The sequence below is a fragment of the Suricata suricatta genome, chromosome 10 (assembly GCF_006229205.1).
Source record: "Suricata suricatta isolate VVHF042 chromosome 10, meerkat_22Aug2017_6uvM2_HiC, whole genome shotgun sequence".
NCBI lineage: Eukaryota > Metazoa > Chordata > Mammalia > Carnivora > Herpestidae > Suricata > Suricata suricatta.
In genome coordinates this window covers 3,404,196-3,425,416 of record NC_043709.1, presented here as the reverse complement: position 1 = coordinate 3,425,416, position 21,221 = coordinate 3,404,196, and the positions used below count along the sequence as shown (strand labels likewise).

Sequence of the window (21,221 nt, the reverse complement as noted above, 5' to 3'; positions counted from 1 at the left end):
CCCCCCCCCCCCCCCCCCCCCCCGCCACGAAGCACTGACCGGAATCCAGGCCTCGGGGCCGCCAGTGTCTCTGCGGCCTGCCTGGGGCCTCACTGTCCTCGTGTGCAAAAGGGAGACAGTGAGACCTGCCCCTCAGGGCTGTTGGAAAGCCCTTCCTCCGGACCTAGAGGGGCCTCCTCCTCCAGGGAGCCCTCCCCATGCCTTCCACGGCAGGGGATGTGTCCCGGCCTGAAGAACGGAGCCTCCGTGCTATGTGTCAGCTCCTTGGGAAGCAAAGACCAGGTCCCTCATTCCTTCCTTTGTCCGCCCAGTCACTCACCGGACAAGAACGTCATAACCGCTGGCTGCACGGCAGCCTCCAAGATCCAGTCAGCCCTCAGCCTGGCATTCAAGGCCTGACCCGGGCAGCCCGCCCCCGGCTCCTCCTGCCTGTGCTCACCTCTGCCCCCTGGGGTGTCACCTCCTCCAGAGAGCCTCTGCTCCTCCCCCCTCTCCAAGCTTAACGGCTCCTGGATAGTCCTCTGCACCCCTGAGCACACCCAGTCGGTCCTCAGGGGGCTCCTATGGCCACGTCTTACTCCTCCTTGTCTCCCGGGTCCAGCCTCGCTCATGCCGGGCACAAGGAAGGGGTGGGGAGTGTTTGTTGAGTGAATGAGTGAGCAACGGGTGGCCTCTGCCGTGGCCCCTGTGGCGGAGGGCAGGCGGACGGTCCCCACGCCCGCAGAGACCCGCAGGCCCTCGGGCCCGGGTGCCGGGAAACCAGACCTGAGGAGGCGTTCCGCTCGGCTGGTGCTCTATCTCGGCCATCTTGCCGCCATGGCGGCCGCTCCTCTCAGCCCAGTATCTGGGGCCCTCATCTCCCTGAGGCGGGGCGGGCTCACCCTGACTTCTGCTCCAGTGTGGCACGGCCTGAGCCTCCTCCGGGATTGCCCCGCCACGCTGCACCCGCCCCTGCGTGAGGCTGGCTGCTCCTCCAGGGCTCCCAACTTGCAGCTTCTGCCCTTCCTCAGGCTGCTCTGTCAGGCAATCGAGCCAAAGGCCGCCTCCTCCAGGAAGCTTTTCTGGTGTGCCCGTACAACCCCTCTGGGACCAGGGCAGGGACATGGGCCTGTGGCCCCCACACCGGACCCTGGTCTCAGCCCCGCCAGCCCCCAGCACATCACCTCCCGACTTCCAGCCTCAGTCTCCGTTCCTCTGGAATGGGAATAATAAGGCCTTTGGGGTTCAGAACCTCGAGGACCCCCCAGGAGAGGCTGGGGCAGGGAAAGCCCAGGCGAGGCGGCAGCCACCCAGGCCCGGGACCCACCCACCCCACCTGCCCGCCCCGCCGCTGCCCTACCTTCCTGCCGGCCTCATTGTTGTGCAGGTTCATGAGGCGGCGCGCGTTCTTCTTGATCTCACGCGCGTCCACGAAGCGCCGGGAGAAGTCGATGCCGTAGCGCACGTCGGCGGAGCAGCCGCCCCACTTCCAGCCCTCCGCCCGGTTGTAGTAGCCCTGCTTCTCCCGGTCGCACCCGCAGTTGCTCAGGTTCCCCTGGCTGCAGGCGGCCGTGACCGCGTGGGCCACGCCAGCCGCGGTGATGGCGTAGGTGAAGGCGGCTTCGCGGCTCCCTGCAGGGGTGGGGGATGGGAGCGCGCGGTGAGGACCCTGGCCTCTGCGCTCTCGGCAGAGTGGGGCGTGCGGGACCCCTCTTGTGGCGAGGACAGTGCCAGGCATATGGCAGGCGAGGCCACTGTCCCCTCCTCTCCCTGTCCCAAGAGCCCCAACCCTGGAGAAGAACAGGGGCGGGGCCTGCGTGGGGGGCACGTGGGGTCTGCACCCCACCCCCTCCCCTCGGCCAGCCTCCCAGCGCTGGTCTCCCACCTACCACCCACCGACCACCTGAGTCCAGGCTCTTTGCTGCCAGCTCCCCGTCTCTGACCACCCACTGTCACCCCATCACCAGGCCCCAGCTTCCTGGGTCCCTCTTCTCTTCCAACACCCCTGCCTGGCTCAGATACCTCACTGAACTGCCCAGACTTTGGGGGCCCTCCTCCCTGCCTCCCCCCACCCCCATGCCCAGCCACAGCGCAGTCTGGGCACCTCTACCCTGCACCCTCATTGCTGTCCTCTACCTGAGCAGAGAAGGCCCTCAGTCCCTACCCAGCTGCCTTCCTCACCCATCTGTCCCCATCCCCTGCCCAAAACAATGCCTCTTTCCTTCCGGTGCCGCTCATGTGCTCCTGGGGGTTTCCTGATCTTTCCCGTGGAATTCCCTTCCCTATTTGTCCAAATCCTCGTGACTTTCCAAGACCAGTTCCAATGCCTCCTCTTCCAGATAGCCTTTCCCGACTGCCAGCCAGAGGGGGTCCGGGCTACCCACCTCCGCCGGTCACGGACTGACTCTTTCACCACCTGCAATGCTGTCTGCCCCGTCAGCCCTGTAGCTGAGCTGTCCCGGCCCCGCGGGGGTCCACGGCCCCTTAGATGGAAGGGTCCAGCGCCAGTTCATCTTTATTTTCCAAGAGCTCTGGCTGGGCCCTGGGCATCCTGCCACCCTGGCCGGCCTCTCCTGCCCATGGGCTCCGGGGCTCTCCGCAGGCCACGACCAGGTCTGTGTGGTCCTCAGTGGCTCGCACTGTGGGCATGGAGCTCAGTGACGCCCCTGTAGTCGCTCAGAGGCTGTGCCTGTGATCAGAAAGCCCCAGCAGGCCCCTCCGAGCGCCTGACCACTGTCCCTGTTGGCCGGGACTGGATGATTGCCTCAGATTCAGAGAGGGTTGAAGGTCAAGTCCTTTCCATGAACATCCATTAAGCACCACTTGCATGCTAGCTGTGTGATCGGCCTTGAATGTGTGCTCTGGGGCCCACCTCCTCACCTACCCACCTGCCGGGGGGGCTTGCCCCGGTGGGCTTCCTGTTCCCTTGGGTCTCTCCCATCAGGGCTGAGGACCCGCTGGTCATAGAGACCCAGTGCTGAGGTAGCTTTGTCCTCCTCTGCCGCCAAGGACGAGCCACGGCTTCCTGAAAACATCTCTCGTCCGAGAAGAGCTAAAGGAGGGTGGCCTTGGGCGTCTCTTCCCCCCCAGCAAGACCAGGGTCTGCAGAGGACACAGGGCTGCCACTGCCTTCCCGTCCAGCCTCTGCTTCTCTCAGGCCCTTCCTGCCCCCCCTCCCCCGCCACCACCTGGGGCCTCTACTGACACACAGCGAGGGGCGCTGTCCCCTAGCACCCCTACAACAGGAAGCATCCGTCAGCACAGGTGCCCTTTGAGGGGCACCGAGGAGCCCCAGCCCTGCGCTGTTGAGGCAGGCCGGCTGGCGGCTCCCAGGGAGACACAGGGTCAAGGACAGGGAGAATACGGGGTTCGCCCTCCCCAGCTCTAAATCAGGCCGAGGCTACCTGAAGGGAAGGGCGTCGGGTGGGAAGTGGTCATCGAACTCTCTGCTATTGGTGTTAGTGTTGCCCAAGCCTGGCAGGCCTGCCAACAAGCTCACACGCATGGGCACGCAGGCACACACTGCAGAGGAGGCTCCGGGAAAGCATTTCGGGGGCTCCGGGAGGGCAGGTGACCATAGAGCTTTGTAAGAAGGGGCACTGGGTGTCATGGAACCTCAGAGGATGTCTCCACCTGCCTCCGTGAGGGGTGGAGTCAGGGAAGGCTTCCTGGAGGAGGGGACGGACACCTTAAGTAAAGTGACTATTAACAAGAAGTTAGAGTTAACGCCCCGTGAGTACATATGAGTGTGTGTGTGTGTGTGTGTGTGTGTGTGTGTGTGTGTGCACATGGGTGTGCGTACTCCTGGCAGTGGGCACAGCAAAGAAAGGTTCAAGGTGCGAAACAGTTTGCTGAGGGCATCCGGGCGGCTCAGTCAGTTGAGTGTCCGATTCTTGATTTCGGCTCAGGTCGTGATCTCACAGTCGGGACATCAAGCCTCCTGTCAGGTTCCGATCTGAGGAGGCCGCCTATCTGGAATTCTCTCTCTCTCTGCCCCTCCCCCACCAAAACAAATAAATAAGTGTTGAAAAAAAGGGGGGCGCCTGGGAGGCTCAGTCAGTTAAGCATCCAACTTCGGCTCAGGCCATGCTCTCCTGGTTCTTGAGTTCGAGCCCTGCGTCGGGCTCAGCGCTGCAGGTACAGAACCTGTTTGGGATTCTCCTTCTCCCTCTCTCTCTGCCCCCCTCCTGCTCTCTCTCTCAAAATAAATAAATAAAAACTTTTTTAAAAAAGGAATAGTTTGCTGATTTGGTGAGAGAAGTATGAGCTCAAGGGTAATAAGAAAAGAGGCCGTGGAGGTCTTGGGGGGCCGGAGTCACTCCACGAAGGGGTGTGCGTTCTGTCCTGGTCCCGGGTCGGCGCCCTGGGTTTGGGTTCCAGGGCCCCTCACTCAGGCCGCGGTCTCTCACAGCTCCCCTGGCGACGCCCGCACCCTGCGTCTGTCCTCACTGAGCTCCGGCTCGTCCCTGGTCTGTCCCACAGGTAAGCGGATGGAGGCACAGAGACCATCTGCCTAGGTTAGCGGCCGGGGCAGGATCTGAACACAGGAGGTGGCATCAAAGCCCGGAGCGGCAGAGGGAGGGACTCAGGGCCTGGGGCTCAGCATGGTCCCTTTGCAGCTAAGAGACTTGGGGCAGAAGGACAACAGAGGCCCATGTAGCCCCGCGGGGAGGGTTTGGACGCTCTGTGGACCTTGGGGCTCAGCGAGCGCCCGGCAGGTGAGTGCGGGCGGGAGCTGGCCTCACAGCGGACACGTCGAGAGGGAGGCGCCCAGGAAGCTGGGTAGGAATCTCAAAGGATTGCGCAATCGCACCAAGAGGCCTGGCCGATGGAGTGCCAAGTGCCACGACCAAGCCCCGCCCGTCCCGAACGTGCCGCCCGGCCCTCCCCTGCCAACATGTGCCCCGGCGACCCCCGCACCTGCCGTGCTGCGGTCCCCACGCAGGCCCAGAGGCCGGGCCAGGGCGCCTGTGGGACATTTCTCGAAAGCCTCCCTCCATCCTTTGTGCCAGCTCCTGGCCTCACCTGCGTTAGACCCGGGCCCCGCGCAGACTCCCGGTTACTCATAGGTTACTCATGGGGCCGCCACTCCCGCTAATTCCTTTTTTATTTGGTTTTAATCAGCCAAACCCTCTGTCTCGCCATGAAGACAAGGGGAGGGGATGGGGGGGCAGGGGTAGGTTGGGGAGAGTCACGGCAGGTGACGCGGGCCTTGGATCAGGGGCTTGGTGGCACTTGCCCTCCGCACATGTGCCTCATGTAATTCCCAGGGCAGCCCCACGGGGGCGGGGGCATCACTGTGCCCTTCTATGGACCTGTGTCCCCTCCCGAGGTCACTCCTGCGGCCACCCCGCCAGCCCCAGGGGCACTGCCTGGAATCCGCCTTCAGGGTGAGAACAGGTGGGTGCTGGGTTTAGAGAGAAGCCCCTGAAACCCGCGGGCCCCGCTCAGCGACCACTGGTGGCCCCAGACCCCGAGGCCTGACCCAGCCAGCCCCGCCCACCGTTCCCTGAAGGGCCACCTGACCCGGCCGCCTGGGGGCACACACCAGGCGCTCCATCAGAAGAGTGGCCTGGTGCCATGATGCCCACCCAGGGGGCTCCCGCCCGGAGCCCCCACCCAGGCCCTCCGTGTCCTCATGCAGCTTCTGGCACTCTGGACACAGCTGGGATGCCCCTGCTCCCGGGACCCCATCAGGGGGAGTCACCCTCACCCTCCTCTGGGCTCTTGCCCAGTGCCCATGGGCTGTTGGCGTCATGGGCAGAACCCCCGTCTGGTTATTTCGTGTCCCTCCAGCATGGTCCCCAAGCTCACGCACGCACGCAGGTCTGGGGCTGGGCGCTCTACACCCTCACCTTCTTCTCTCCCCACAGCAACCCCGTGCAGTCGGTCCCCTTGCTCAGACCATCTCAAGGATGAGCCAGCCCCGAGGCGGGAGGCGCTTTGCTCCAGGAGACGGGCTGGGGACAGCGGGGAGGGGGTGGCAGGAGGCAGTGGCCCTCAGGGCAGCAGCTGTGTCCGGTGGTGCGGAGCTGAGTGAAGCTTGCACAGTGGCCTCCTGGGGTCCGGGACCCTTCAGTCTCCGGAGATCCAGGGCCTCCTGGGGTCCGGGACCCTTCAGTCTCCGGAGATCCAGGACCCTCCTGGTGTCCAGAGACCCCCCCCCCCAGCATGGATCTGCACCCTCAGACACCGGAGTCGGCACCGGCTCCGGCTGTACCCCTGGAAGACGCTGGAGACAGGCAGGCTGCACACCGGCCGCCCCTGATTCGTGGCCACGTGGGCCCCGGTGGGTCCCTGCCTACTCAGCCCCTGAGGCAGGGCCTGCCATTTCCTGGGCACTCAGTTTCTGGTGCCCAGCAGGTCAAGGCAAGAACCGTCAGCCCTGCAGGGTCCAAGGCTTCTCTGAAGCAGAGGGGGGAGAGGGACACTCAGGCTGGGACAGGCAGGAGGGCCCTGGACCGGGGGTCGCACCTGCTGTGCAGCTGCAGGCAAATAGCAAGCCCTCTCTGAGCCCGTGTCCCCACTTACCAAGGGGGGCTCACAATTCTCACCTGCTCCATGCCCAGGAGCAGCCCTGAGAGCGGCGCCCTCACTCACCATCAGCAAACAGCAAGCAGGCCTGAGGGGGTGGCCGGGTACAGCCTGGGCTTCCAGGACGGGCCCAGACATCACTCGGCTTCCTCCTGGGGGCCGACGCACATTCTGGAAAGAACTTCTGGAGCAGCACAGTCTTCATGGTACCCACGTGGGTAAACTGAGGCACCGGGCCCTTCGGGGACCACCCAGACCTATTCCTTCTTTCCTATAGGTTGTTCAAAGTCAAGCCTTCATTGACCCTGCCGGGCGCCGGGCTCAGTGAGAACAGCCCCCGGCCTGCCCAATGCCCTCACGATGCCAGCCAGACCGCCGTGCCCAGGACGAGGGCACCTACCAGGAGAGCAGGACCTGGTCCATCCTGCCATCCCCTCCCCCGACCCAAAGGAGGACACTGGACTCCAGGCAGATCTTGGCGAGCAGCTCTCGGAGGGGACATGTGTGCCTCCTGAGAAATCGGGAAGCTGGACAGAACAGAGCTACCCCCACCTCCTGGGGGAGCTGAGTCCTCCTCCACGTGCCCCGTGCGTTCCCCTCACTCTCCACTCAAATCCACCTGCCGCATCCTGGCGTCCACAGGGCCCTGGCATACCATTTTTTGAAGACCGTAATTGAGCTCACAATGACCTGATTGACTGCAGGTCTGGAGGGACAGGTGGGAAAGGCACTTGATTCATTCTTAGAAGGGGAGCCGAAATCTGGGACCTCAGAGCTGAGGACCCTCCAGTGCCATCCCTCTGTCCCCAGCAAGGAGCCCGAGGCCCATGTCACACAGCAGCTTAGCGGGTGGAGAGTCTAGAGCGGAGGTTCTCAAGTCACTGAGGTGAGGCCCAAAGTCTAGGGCCACACACAGTCCTGGGGGGAGGCTCAGAGTCTGACACCTGGGGCTCCAGTCTAGACCCTATGGCCTGTTGGGTGACCTTGGACCAGTTCCTGTCTCCATTTCCCTACCTGCAAAATGAAGACACTCTCTCCGAAATGGCTAAGTGGCTGTGCTGGAGGACCTGGGACACGCCACACGTAGTACCTGTGTGTGCATGCGTGCACACGTATGCGGTCATGGGCATACACCCAGGCTTGTGTGTGGATGCCGTTCCCGTGAGTGTGAGTGAGCGCGTGCACCTGTGCACATCCGTGCCTGTGGCCACCATGGTGCAGATCGCCCTGCCTCTGGCCCACCTGGACTTGCCGTTGTAAAAAAACATGGCATTTCCTACCACACAAGAGTCAGAAAGGCAAACAGCCCAACTCGACTTGGGCAAAGGATCCGAAGAGACATTTCTCCAAAGACGACCTAAAAACAGCCAGTAGCACACGAAAAGATGCTCAACGTCATGGGCCTCACGGAAATGCAAACCAAAAGTGCAGTGAGGTACCCCACCCCCAGGATGGCCAAAAACCGGAGACCAACCAGGGTCGGCGAGAACGCAGAGAAATCAACCGTCACACACGCACCGTAGCCCCCTGGGTAGCCCCATCAGTTGAGGGTCCGACTCTTGATCTCACAGTTCCTGGGATCGAGCCTCGCATCAGGCTTGCTTGGGATTCTCTCCATCCCCCCCCCCCTCTGCCCCTCCCCTGCGCACTTTCTCTCTCTCAAAATAAATAAATAAACTTTACAAAATATGAAAGTTAGTCATAGAATTACCACGGAATCAGAAGTTCCCCTGCAGGGTACAGACCCAAGAGAAACGAACCCGTGTGTCCACACAGAAGATTTTACGTAAGAAGATTTTATGACAGCCCCAGCGCGGGAACGGCCCCCACGGCCAGCGGCAACGACTGGAGGAGCATGACGAGCTCCGGCCCCAGGACAGCACGACCCTCAGCCAGGAAATGACTCCAACACGGACGCCACGGAGGCGCAAGACACCAGCCCCAAAAGGCCTCATGTTGGGCGATCCTGGGGATACGAAATTGCCGCAACAGGTCAATTCGCAGAGACAGGAAGCTGAGGACATGCCACACGCAGGGCTTGAGGGGTGCAGGGTTTCCTTTCAGGTGATAAAAAATGTTCTAAAATTGCTGATGGTGATGTGTGCACACCTCTGCGTCCAGACTAGAAGCCATGATGAACTGTGCGGTCCGTGAATTCTGCCTCAACAGCCTGTCATAAAAACATGAGTTAGGATGCTGGGCTCAGCGGAGGCAGGTGAGTGGCCCAAGATCACACAGCAGGCCGGCTCCAGGGCTGGGATCTGACCCGGGACTCCAGATTCACGTTCAGACTACACCCCAGTCTGCCAGGCAGCAGAAGTGCCCTGTCCTGCCTCACGTCCCGCTGACGGTGCCTGCGGGCCCGGGCGGGCCTAGGTCAGCCTCTGCTCTCTCTCCTCTGTTACCGACCGGCACCCTCAACACTGACACAGCCTGCCCTCCTGGCGAAACCCCCAGAGCCCTGGAGATGAGGCCTTCAGCCCAAGGCCAAGCACACAGCCAGGGGGCCGACAGCCTGCGAGGGGGTTCCCCGAGAGTATAGGCAGGGGCCCAGGGTCAGAATCATGGAGCGGGGGGGACAGGGAGGGATGATGACAGGTAAGCCGTGCACGACAGATGCAGGGAACAGTGTGTAGTCAGAGGACACCACAGTGCTAAGGCCCCGAGAGGGGACAGAAAAGGGTGTGGGTGGTCCCACCCCACAGAGAGCGTGGAACACGAGGCGGGCCACCCCGTGGTGACTCGGGGAGCCCACAGGGAGGGGGCTGGACTTTAAAAAGAGGAGCCACTCCTGGAGGTCACCCCTAGGACTGACCTTTTAAAAGGCCCCTCCGGCTGACTTGGGTAGTGCGGTGGGAGCAGGACACCAGGGCTGGGTAAGAAACACCGGTGGCCTGCCAGGTGGAGGAGGTGACGATGGCCAGGCTTGGGACACAGTCTGAGGGTGAAGCCAACATGCCTAGCAGGTGGACTGTTTAGGGAAAGATGAGTCCAGAAGTCTCCCGAGGTGGGTCCTGGGCATCCGGGGGGACTGTCACCAAGAGAGTGGTAGACCGGATCAGGTCTGGGGGGAGATCAGGGAGCTGCCGTGGCCGCAGGCAGTTGGGGTGCCCAGGGCACAGCAGGAGGGCGGCAGGGGACATTGGGTACTCAAGCCCTGCCTGGGAGTCCCCCGGCCTTGCTGATCACCATCACGGGCGCCAACCCAGACGGGACCGCGGTCCCCGGGGACCCTCCGCGGTCCTCCACCTTCCTAGCCTGTTTCCCCACGTGACACGGAAGTGAGACCAGTGCCCTGGGTTCTAAACCTCAGAACAGGCTGCTGGGGCTGAGGTGGGGAGCAGACATGGGACGAGTGGTCCCCAAGTCCTCCAGGCCTGAGGCCTGGCCAGTGGGACAGTGCCAACTGGGGAGTGCTTCTGAGCCCCTCCTCCCAACCCAGCGCACCCGCAGCCCCTCACAAGCCTAGAAGTGGGTGAAAGAACTGCCCTCACACCGTTTATGGGTGGGGAGATTGAGGCCAGGGAGGCGAGGAGACCCCTGAGGCCAAACCGGGAGTTCCGGGTGTCACCCAGGCAAGCAGGGGCAGTGCTCACGTCCAGGTTTCGGGGAGCACAGGAGCTGGATGGGGGGAGGCCCAGGACCCAGGGTGGGGTGAGCTTCCCTGGCCCCTTGGCACCAGACTGGGCTCAGCCACTAGCCCTGATGCCTAACTCCCTGCCTGAGGTGTATCCTGGCACAGGTGGGCGAGGGGGGACAGTGGGTGCCAGCTGAGCCCAGAGACACCTCCAGACCCAGTGAGGTTCCAAACCCGATTTGTGCAGCTGAAGAATGGGAAGCCCAGAGCCCTGGCCTCCCCTGCTCCAACCAGGCCCGGGGTTTCTGCAGGGGCCTGGCCTGGGCCCCCCGGGTCGGATCCGGGCTCTGCCCCGCAACGGCCAGGCAGGCTGTCCCGCACCGCGTGCCCGTGTCTGCACCTGCCCAAGGGAGGTCAGGAGGCATCCACTTTGCAGAGTCCCAGGAGGCATGAGCGGGTTAGTGCCACCACGGAGGGCTCAGAGCGGCTGGGTCGTGGGCGGGGCTCAAGGCGCCGGGGCTGCTTCCGTGGCCCAACTCAGAACAGCCTCGACCCCGGGCCTGGTGCGGCTGCGGGGGGCCAGGGCTATGTCGGTGCTGTGGGTGTGCTCGCCTGTGTGTGTGTGTGTGTGTGTGTGTGTGTGTAAGCGCGTGCACGCACATGCCCCTGTTTTCCTCTCTGTCTCTTTTCCTGTATGTCTCTGTCTTTCTCGGTTCCTCTCTCTCTCTCCCTCTGTGTCCCCATCTGTCCCTCTGTCTCTTTCTGGCCCCACCCAGCCCCCACCCCGCTCACCTGTGGCTGAGTCAGTGTCTCCACACTAAGTTCTTCCCTGCCGTTGTCATAAACAGAGCCCTGGAAAAAGTGCTGCCAGGTCCCAACACGCCGGCAGCGCCTGAGCGCCCGGGGCCTTTGCTCTGACCCGACGGGGCTGTCACACGCCACGCGGCGGCCCTGAGGTGGTCACGCCCTGGCTGGGCGGGGGGTCCCTGGGCCCGCACTGGGCAGAGCCTGGCTGAAGGCCAGCACGAGCCCCAGCCCCGGGATCTGTGTCTCAGGCTGGGACAGCCTTCCAGAAGCTTCCACCCCCACTCAGAGCTCTGGGGCGGCTGGGAGGGCCTCTCCTGCAGTCCCGGCCTCCGGTAGCCCCTCTTGTTTGGAAGGCCAGCCTCAGACAGACCGCCCTCAAAGTTCCTCCATCCTGGCTTGTGGCAAATCCACAATGGCTCGTGTGCGGGGACCCGTGATGGCTTCAGATCCCTGCCTCCCCGGGGCTATGGCCCCCTGGGAACTGGACTCCTGCTGGGGCACAACGCTGGACTGCCAGGTTCATGTCTCTAGGCCTGGGGCTCCTGGGGCGCTCAGTCCCTTAAGCCTCCAACTTCAGCACAGGTCACGATCTCACGGTTTGTGAGTTCGAGCCCCACGTCGGGCTCTGTGCTGACAGCTCGGAGCCTGGAGCTGGCTTCAGATTCTGTGTCTCCCTCGCTCTCTGCTCCTCCCCTGCTCACTCTCTGTCTTTCTCTCTCTCTCTCTCAAAATTAAATAAACACACACAAAAATTTTTTTTAATTATCAAATCTCTAGGCCTTAGTGGTGTGTGACCTTGGGTGAGTCATTGGCCTCCTGGGAGCCTCAGTGTCCCCATCTACGGGGCGTGGACAGTGGACCAGAAATGATTCGCCTCAGCAGCAGGAGGGCAGGAGGCCTGGACACCAGCCGCCACAGGGCTCAAACCCACGAACCGTGAAATCATGACCTGAGCCAGAGTCGGACGCTCAACCGACGGAGCCCTCCAGGTGCCCCAAAATCTGTCATGGATCTCCCCCTGACGGCATATTGCGGTTTGCAGGCACCACAGTTCCAGAGCTCCCGGCCAGCGGTGGCCCTGGAGCTGCCGTCCCTGCTGCGAATCGATGTCACATCTCCCCCCTGGGCCGGTCGGCTGCGGCCCAGGCAGGCGCCCGGCACACAGCCGTCGTGCGGGGCCTGGCCGTCCGCCCTCCTCTCCAAGGACCCTGCCGGTGGCTGATCTGGAAGCCTCGACACCTTCGTGTGCCAGATGCTCAGAGGTCAGCCCAGGACAGAGCTGTCCGGGGCGGACGGCCTTTGCTGAGCCCCTGCCGCAGAGCAGGCTGCCAGCCCCAGGCGGCACGTGAGCCAGGATTAGGGGCGGCCTCTATGCCTGGTCATGTCTGAGCCGCACATGATGGGCACGATTCAGTGTTCCATAGCAGCTGGGGGGTGGGTGCGGGGGCTGGAGGGCACACAGCTGCAGCCCCCATGCCCTGTGCCCAAGGGTCCCACGGGCTCCGGGCTCAGGCTGGGGGCGGGGCGGCGGCTGGAGGGAGCCAGGGCTCCAGGGAAGTCCCTCTCCTGCTCAGAGCCTTCGTGCCTTCTGTGGGGCCCTTTGGTCCACTGGGCCCCAGCCCCACCCCTGCTCCAGCCTCAGATCTCCCCACCCTCTGGTTCACCCTCCTGGCGTCCCTGGAAAATACCATTCCCTTTGTGGTCTCTGTGCCTTGGCACTTGCTGTTCCCTCTGCCTGGAACCGCCTTCCCCGTGCCTGCCCCAGGCTGGAGTGGGTCACTCTGATTCTCTCTTGGGTCCCAGCTTACATGTCACCCTGTCAGGGGCGCCTGGCCAACTGTCCTGACTCGATTACAGTGCCGGCCCGTGAGAGATGCCCTTCCTCCCTCAGGGGCGCCAGGAGCCCAAGTCTCTAACACGCATCCCTGGGAATACAGGACTCCCTGCAACTGTCGGGGGGTGCCCCCCCCCGCCATCTGCCCCCACTCCCCAAACTCATTGCCAGTTAACAGAAGAGACGGGGCAGAGGAGGTCTGGCCACGAGCATCACTTGATAACTGAGGAAACAGTCCTGAAGTGGGCTTGGGTTGCCGGAGGGTGGAGGCCACCAGACATGAGGTGACACCGCGCATGGGCCCTGACTCCCTGAAGGCAGCAGAGCAACGAGCACCTGGAGGGTCCCAGGGCGAAACCAGTGCAGCGACATCTAGGAAAGCCCTACCTAGTACTCAGGAGTGAGCGCCTCATCCCTGGAGGTATACAAGAAACCGCACCAGGTGCTGGAAGCAGGATGGCACCTTTGCACAGGGGTTCATTTGCCTATGAAGGGGTTTCCCTTCAGCTCTCAAGATTTAGGCATGGCCCAAGGTCACAGGCAAGGCCTGAAGGGGCCGCCCCGCCCACCCGGGCCATTCCCCCTCTTTTGGGCCAATCATTAATTGGCACCGCTTGAGCGGCTGCTCCCACGAGTGCCCCCGGCTGTCTGCCAACTCACGGCCCATCTCCCGTCCCGTGCCCGGGGCAGCCGCATGCCTCTGACATGGGCCGGGTTGGCCGCTCGGCCCCGCTTCCTGCTCGTGACTCCCCGCAGCCCAGCCCACGAGCGCTCCGGCCACCAGCAGTGCCCACAGGACTTCCCCGGCCGGCTGGCGGCCTCCCAGCTGAGCTGGGGGCTGGGCCTTCGCAAGGAGCAGCCTGGAGCCAGGGAGGGCTGAGGGCACGAGGTAGGAAGCCCACCCCTCCCACCCAGCGGCAGCCCGAAGGGAGAGCCTGAGGCAGGCGCTGGGCTGGCCCGGGGCTGAGAGGCTGTTCTCCAGGGACATCAGACTCAAGCAGAACGGAGGGGGGAGGCCCCCAGGACTGCGTGCAGCAGGGGCAAAGTCCCAGAGCAAAGGGTTGGCGTGCTCTGGGAAGAGGAGGAAGTTGGCTGGGCTGGAGCTCTGGTTTCTAGAAGGGATGAAGAGACACAAGGGTGATTTACTACAGGAGCCTCCCAGACTCCAAGCTAAGGAGTTAATTTTATCTTGGGGCAATAGGGAGCTACTGCAGGTTTTGGAGGAAGGGGGTGACATGGCGTGACCAGGGCTGGAGGGGAGGCCGGAGGAGGCACTGACGGCTGCCAGGCGAGTGGGGCAGGGAAACAACACCAGGTTTCTGCCGAGACGACAGGTGCCCAGGTCAGAGGGAAGGCTGAGGTCGGCAGATGGAAGCGACAAGATGCTGAGCACGTCGGCCCATTCCCAGGGGAGAAGCTACCAGGGCAGGGCCCAGGGCCCAGCAGGCAGCCAGAGGAAGAGCTGTGGGAGCTGGAGCCCAGCCACAGAAGAGGGCATCAGCAGGCACACGGAGGTCAGTAATGGCCTGGCCGGGGTGGCAGGAACAAGAAAGTGAGGGAGGGGACAGCAGGTGCGGAGCTCATGTCTGAAAGCTGGCCTCTGAAATACTCATCGAAGTGACAGCAGGTGCTGCCTGGGCTCCCCAGGAGCAGAGCCCGAGACTCCTGTTCCCAAGAGGAGCTCCGGGCGTGACAGCACCTCACGGGGCAGACCTCACACCCCTGTGTCCGCCCCGCCCCGGGGACCGGGCTGCAAACTCTCCCGGGCTCCTGTTGGGCCCAGGGCTAGTCTCCGAGAACAGCTAGGAGCCGTTAGCCGTGATCCAGGGGCCACGTGACGGCCAGTAAAGGTCATCTGGGTGGTCACTGTCCACTATGGGGAGAGGGCCGGGTCATTGGCTGGGGCCAATGCCACCCAGCTTGGCCGTTTTATGGGCATTTATAGTGTCTCACCGGTGAACCCCCTGCCTGGCGCCGGACCCTGAGAAGAGGCCATGTGCCCCTTGCCGCCCGGGTCTGGGGGTCCCAAGTGAAGTCCGAGCCCCCCGGAACATCTCCTCTGCTCGTCTTTCTGCACAGGGAAGAGGCGAATATCAACAGACTGGGTGGCAATGGGGCACCTGGGTCAGAACCCAGCTCTCGTGTGGCCGCGGGCAACCCCACAGCTCAGCTGTGCGGGAGGGGGGCTCACAGCAGCTGGGGGGCCCCGAGTCTCTGGGCGGGGGCCAGAGAGGCGAGCGGGCCGCTGGCACGATGCAGGTACTGGTGCCGACGCCCTCCAGCCGAGGAAGATGGGGCAGGCGGAGCTGCACTTGGGTGGTGGGGCCCCAGGGAGGGGTGGTGCCACCCTGCCGCCTGTGCCAGGTGCCACCCACAGGCTGCTTACCACAAAGGGGCCCCGGGGGCTTTCCCCCGCGCCACCCCCAGTCCTATGCCAGGCGCTCCAAGCCCTGCAGAGCTTGGGCCTGGCCCGGGTCCCGGCAGCTGTGGCTCCCCGGCCCACTGGGATCGGAAGGACGTGCCGTGCCTGCAGGCTGGGGTCTGAAACAACAGGGCACCCCCTGTGTGGCTGGTGCCGCGCCCCCCAAGTTATCGCTCCCCCATCTGACCCTCCTGGCAGCCAGGTTGCGTCACCTCCACATGCTCACCCGTTCAATAGCAGTTTATTGAGCACCGGCCCGATGCAGGCCCCGGAGGGGCGCGAGGACCCAGGGGAGGGCCCGCTTGCTCCGAGCTCATGTCGCGAATAAAGGCACTGAGGTTTCCAGCGCCATACCCAGGATCCCACAGCTGGATTCCAATCTGGGTCCGGCTCCGCCTGCACGCCCCGCCCCCCCCCCTCCGGCCTGTCAGACCCCTCGGTGCTCCCACACCTGCGCATACAGCATCCCACGGTCTCTCCCTCTGTCTGGAATTTCTTCCACATAGATGACACCATTCGCCTCAGCCCCCCGCCCGCACACGCCGTGCGGGAACCGCTACTGTCGTCACATTTCCAGATGCGAAGCAGAGGCGGGGGGCGTGCCCGGGCCCAGGGCTGCCGAGTGGGGCACCTCCAACTGCGGGCACAGCCCGCCGCCTGCCCGCGCTCGCGGAACAGCGCCTCCAGCCCCGCAGCCCGGCGAGCTGCCCCTCACCCACGCACACGGTGGGTCTCCCTGGGGTCCCGGGCCCCTGCCTCCCCACCCGCTCCCCGAAGCCAGGCTCCGAGCAGGGCGCAGAGAGAGCTGCTATTGCAGACACAGGCCGGCCTCGCCTGGCCTTGGGTGGAGGGTGGGGGGTCGTGGCCTGGCCCGGTAGCCCCGACGGGGTCCCCGTGAGCCCGGAGGCGCCCTTACCTACTCGGAGCTCTTGCCCGAAGACCGTCTTCTCGCCCAGGGCGGAGCAGTTCCAGCGGCCGAAGCGGAACTGGTACTGGCATTCGTTGATGCCCATCTGCGCCCCCTCCCCGATCACGATGATGGCATCGGGCCGGCTCTGGCAGATGGCGCGCTGCCGCGGGGCCAAGCCAGGAATCTTGTTGCAGATGATGTTGGCTCCCAGGGCCACGACGGACGACAGCGCTCTGCGGAGAGGGGAGAGGACATGGCCGTGAGGGGCTGTGCGGCCCTCGCCCGCCGCCACCGGGCCTCCCTCAGTCTCGCCCCTCAGCCGGGGGGTTCCAGGCGCCTGCCGTGTGCCAAGCTCTGCCCACTGCGTAACCGAACACAGAGAAGCCATTTCCCACTGACCAAAAGGCGTGATCCTAGCTTGAAAAGGCACTCACGCCCATGCCTTCTCCACCTCAGAACCCCAGGAACCAGGGTCACAAATCCAGGAACCAACGGTCACCCAGAATGTAAGAACCTCAGCCCCCCAGCCCCCCATGCCTCTGAACCAGACTCACAGACCCTTCGGGTCAGAGAACTTCACGCCCCAGACTTGACAGCCATCGGCTCCGAGCCGTCCACAGGCACCCCAGCTCCTGACTGTTAGACTTCCCCAGTACTGGTAGGTGCTGGGCTCCCCCCAGGTTCCTGGGCCAGGCAGCTGCTGAGTCGTCTGGCCCTGCTGAGAGCCGAACCCATAGGCTCTTGACTCCATTTACAGCCCGTCTATAATCCTGGGAAGGCACTCGCCCCTCTGAGCCTCAGTATCCACATCCGTGAAACGGGAGTATAAAACATCTGTGCCTCCCGCCCCCACACCACCACATGGGTTCGGCCGGACAGCCTCAGGGACCCATGAGGACAGCTGCTGTTTTTCATCATCCCCTCATTTCTGGAGGACTGGGTGGACTCACAGGAGGGACCAGGAGCTGATGGGAACTGGGCCCCTGTTGTGTGCCGCGCGGGGTGGGGTGCTCTGCGGCAAGGCCGTGTCCTCCGAGTGGTCCCCTGAGGGTGCTGTGTAATTCATCCGACACCTGCAGGACCTGAGGACGGAGACAGGAGGGCACTTGCCAGGCTCCCCCTGCCTTCTCTTGAGGCCTTATCGGCGTGTGTGTTTTAGGAGGTGACATGCACATCACATAACGTTACCGGGTTTCAAGTCGGTTCAGCAGCAGTGAGTCACGCAGCCACCCCCTCTCCCGTGTTCCCAGGTGTTCTCACCACCCCCAACGAGAAACCCCGTTCCCTGCGGCAGACACTCCCTCTTCTCTTCTCCCTGGCTCTGAACCCAGAATCTGCTTTCGGTGCCTATTCTAGACGTTTCATAATGCTGGAATCACACTGGGTGACCTTTTGCGGCTGGTTCCTTTCACTCAGCGTCATGTGTCCCAGCTTCGGGCCCCTTCCAGCAGGTGTCTGTGCCTTTTCATGGCTGAATCATATTCCATCACGTGAAGGGACCCCTTTCCACGTCCCCACGCACCAGGGAGCGGACACGGTCTCCTCCCGAGTCGGGCAACCACGAGCAGCACGGCCGTGAACATGGGCGTGTTGGTTCTTGGAGTCCTCGCCCTCCCTTCTCTGGGGCGCAGCCTACAGAAGGGAATTGCTGGGTTTGTGGAGCCTTCTGAGGAGCCCCCGAAATGTTTTCTGCAGAAGCTGGAAAGCCCGGAGGAGGGCGGGTGGGCGAGCTGGAGGGAGGTGGGGGTGGTCTTGACAGACCTTTGGGCAACGGCTGAGTTTCAAAGTGGCATCCGGCTTCCAGACAGCGGCCCAGGCCTGCTTAGGGAGGGGCCAAGCGTGGGAATGAAGGAGACCCCCAGGGGCTCCCCAAAGCTGAAATGCCTGGCCTCGGCCTCCCAGCGCACTGAGTTCCCTCCTCTCCTGCCTGCTGGCTGCCAGCCCCTTTCTTGAGAGAAGCGAGTCAGTGTTTTTCCAGGGCAGCCAGGCACCCACAGCTGGGAAAGTCCCCGTGTGGCGTGAGTCCGCGGCACGTGCTGCTGCCGGAGCGCCCCGGCGACACCCAATCCCCACGGCCCGCCCACCCCACTCGCTAATCTGGCCAAGGCCCCCCGGGTCTCCCACTGGCACAATGGGCAGAAATGCCCGAGGCTGGCATGGCGGAAGAGCATCTGGGCGGGTTGGGCTGGGAGCGGACTGGAATCCGGGGAATTCAGCCCAAAGTAATTGTAGATGCTCAGAAAACCGACCCGGGGAAATGAGATGGATGGGAACCAGCCTCCGGGCCTCGGGCAGGAGCCCGCTTCGGATCCTGGATGCTGAAAGCAAGCTCCCCAGTCCCAGAGCCTTCCGGCAGACTCCAGGCTGCAAAGCCCAATGCCTGGGCTGAGAACCCCTCTGGGGGCAGGAGCTTGGGCTAACGGGTTCTGAATTGGACAGGGCGAGGGGACAGCGGGCTGAGGGTGGACCCTGGGGGCTGACACAGATGGTTGCAGCCCTGGCCTGGGTCTCCAGCAGCCCCCGACGCCCGCTGCCAGCACCCAGGTCTGACCAGGCCACTCCCCTGCTCAAAGACCATCCATAGCTCCCCAGGCTCCTCGGTGTAGAATCAGAGACCTCCTTGGATCTGGCCTCTGACCACCCTACCACCCCTGCTTGTGCTGCTCTCTCTGCCCGGGGTGCCACTTGCTCTCTCCTTTCCTGTCTGGCGAACTCTGCTAGCCTCGTGCCCAAGCGCAACCCCCCGAGCTCAACCCCTCGGCCCCCAGGCACCGAGGACGCAGGCGGTGCCATCTGTGTGTCGGGTAACCACCTCCCCAGTGGGCTCACGGGCTGTTTCCACACCGAGCTTCCCCAGCAGGGCCGGTCAGAGCGAAGTCTGGGGTTTAGTGGGCAGGGGGCGGGCGGCGGTGCGTGCGTGTCTGTGGAACGGCAGAACGAACGAACCGACAATTAGTCTAGAAGACGCCCCCGCATCTTAGTAACAAAAAGGCAAAGGTTCCAAACGCTCAAAGGACTTGACGAGCCATTTCTCCGAAGAGCCACAGGCGGGCAAGGAACACAGGGAGAGGTTCTAATTCCCAGTCATCAGGGAAACCAAGAGTGAAGCCGGCCAGGTGCCACCTCCCAGCCGCTAAGATGGCCTCCGTCACAGCAACAGAAAATAACAGGTGTTGGGGCGCCTGGGGGGCTCAGTCAGTTGAGCGTCTGACTTCGGCTCAGGTCATGACCTCACAGTCCGTGGGTTCGAGCCCTGCGTCGGGCTCTGTGCTGACAGCTGAGAGCCTGGAGTCTGCTTTGGATTCTGTGTCTCCCTCTCTCTCTGCTCCTCCCCTGCTCGCGCTGTCTCTCTCTGTCTCTCAAAAATAAATAAAAAACATTAAAAAAATGGAAAATAACAGGTGTTGGCAGGATGCGGGGAAACTGGAGTGGGCGTGCGATGCCGGCGGGAATGCAGAACGGGGCAGGCCTGGCGGGCAGCCGGTGGGGACTGCTTCACGGGTCCCACGGGACCCAATAATTCCTCCCCTGGGTATTTGTCCCAAAGGCCTGAAGACAGGTGTCCAGACAAAAGCTCGTGTACAAATGTTCAGGGCAGTGCTGTTCACGAGAGCCAGGAGGAGGAGCCCACCCGAGGTCCCCGGACGGCCGAGTGGATGAGCGGAATGTACTGCGTCCATGGAGAGAATGACTGCCGGCCGACGTGGGTCCACAGCGCAGATAGCAGGACCGGTGGTTGCCTGGGGCTGCAGGGAGGGGGCGGGGAGGGCCGGCCTCCTTGAGAGGCACGATGACAAATTTCACAACCTGATAGAGGTGACGGTCACACGGCACCGGGAACGTACAATGACATCTCTGAGTTACATTCTTTTTTAAAACTTATTTTTAAAAATTTGTGCTTAAGTTTATTTTGAGGGAGAGAGAAAGAGAGTGTGAGCAGGGGAGGGGCAGGGAGAGAAGGAGCGAGAGAGCATCCCAAGCAGACTCCGCACTGCCAGGCTCGAACCCATGAACAATGATGTCATGACCAGAGCTGAGATTAAGAATCGGAGGCTCAGGGTGCCTTGGGGGCTCTGTTGGTTGAGAGTCCAGATTTGGCTCAGGTCATGATCTCATGGTGTGTGGGTTCGAGCCCCACGTCTGGCTCTGTGCCCATAGCTTGGAGCCTGGAGCCTGCTTCCGATTCTGTCTCCCTCTCTCTCTGCCCCTCCCCTGCTTGCATTCTATCTCTCTCTCTCTCTCAAAAATAAATAAACATTAAAAAAAAAAAGATGCTCAACCAACCAAGCCACCCAGGTGCCCTTTTGAACACAATTTTTAAGAACTCTAGCTTTCTGCAGGACTCCTGCACCCTGTGACAGGTGGCTAGGTAGAAGGGGGCCAGAGGGTATGGCCGGCTGATTCTTGCCTGTTCACGTCTCAGGACGTGTGGGGCCGATGGAGTAGGGGACGCGAGAGCCCCCGGCCACCCCCCAGCAGCCAGGGCATGGGTCAAAGGTGAAGCAAAGGCATCAGGCTATTTTGTGCCAGGAGCATAAGTAATCAGCTATGGTTGCTGATTCAGAAATCATTTCAAGATCGTCTCCCTTGGAATATGGGAGTTTATCCACAAAGAATAGGAAATAAACTTATTCTGAGCACCAGCCTCAGACAACACAGGCCTCTGCTGGGTCTCAGTGCGCTCCCTGCGTCCCCATGTCACAGGTGTGCAGACCGCAGCCCAGAGAGGCTGGGGGACGTGCCCGAGGCTGCACAGCCGGGCTCAGAGCCCAGTCTCTGCCTCCAGAACTCGGGGAGGGGGGTGCTCTGGAGCCCCGCGCACAGCAGGTGCAGGACAGAGGCCAGCGGGCGGCCTAGAGCGGGAGTCTGCGCCCACTCTGCAGTCTGGACACACAGCTTCACACCCTGCTCTTGCTCAAGATCCTCCAAGGTCGCTTATCAGTTGTTCCAGATTTATGGACGGCTTCCGTGGCTGGCGTTTGAGGCCTCGGCCACGCTGTCCCTTCTCCCCCACAAAGCCCACATGTTCACAGCAAGTCGGACCACTGCCCTGCCTGGCAAGGCCTGGCCCCATCACCCCCCCAGCCTCAACCATGCTTCTTGCAGCTGGGGGAGGGGGGGCTCTGGGTGTGGCCCTCAACCCTCATCAGGAAACCGC

General features: G+C 62.9%; 1 protein-coding gene across 2 annotated transcripts in view; it reads right to left on the bottom strand.

Moving 5' to 3' along the window:
* Positions 1-21,221, bottom strand: part of WNT7B (Wnt family member 7B) — a 41,600-nt gene that overhangs the window by 6,982 nt on the left and 13,397 nt on the right. Inside the window, exons 2-4 of one of the 2 annotated variants that reach the window (XM_029955393.1) lie at positions 17,014-17,145; positions 16,070-16,296; positions 1,340-1,611 (exon numbers count right to left, since the gene is read on the bottom strand). In XM_029955393.1, coding sequence (XP_029811253.1) covers positions 1,340-1,611; positions 16,070-16,296; positions 17,014-17,145 — 631 coding nt within the window. The remainder of the gene's footprint in view (positions 1-1,339; positions 1,612-16,069; positions 16,297-17,013; positions 17,146-21,221) is intronic. The other variant, XM_029955394.1, reaches the window with a different exon arrangement.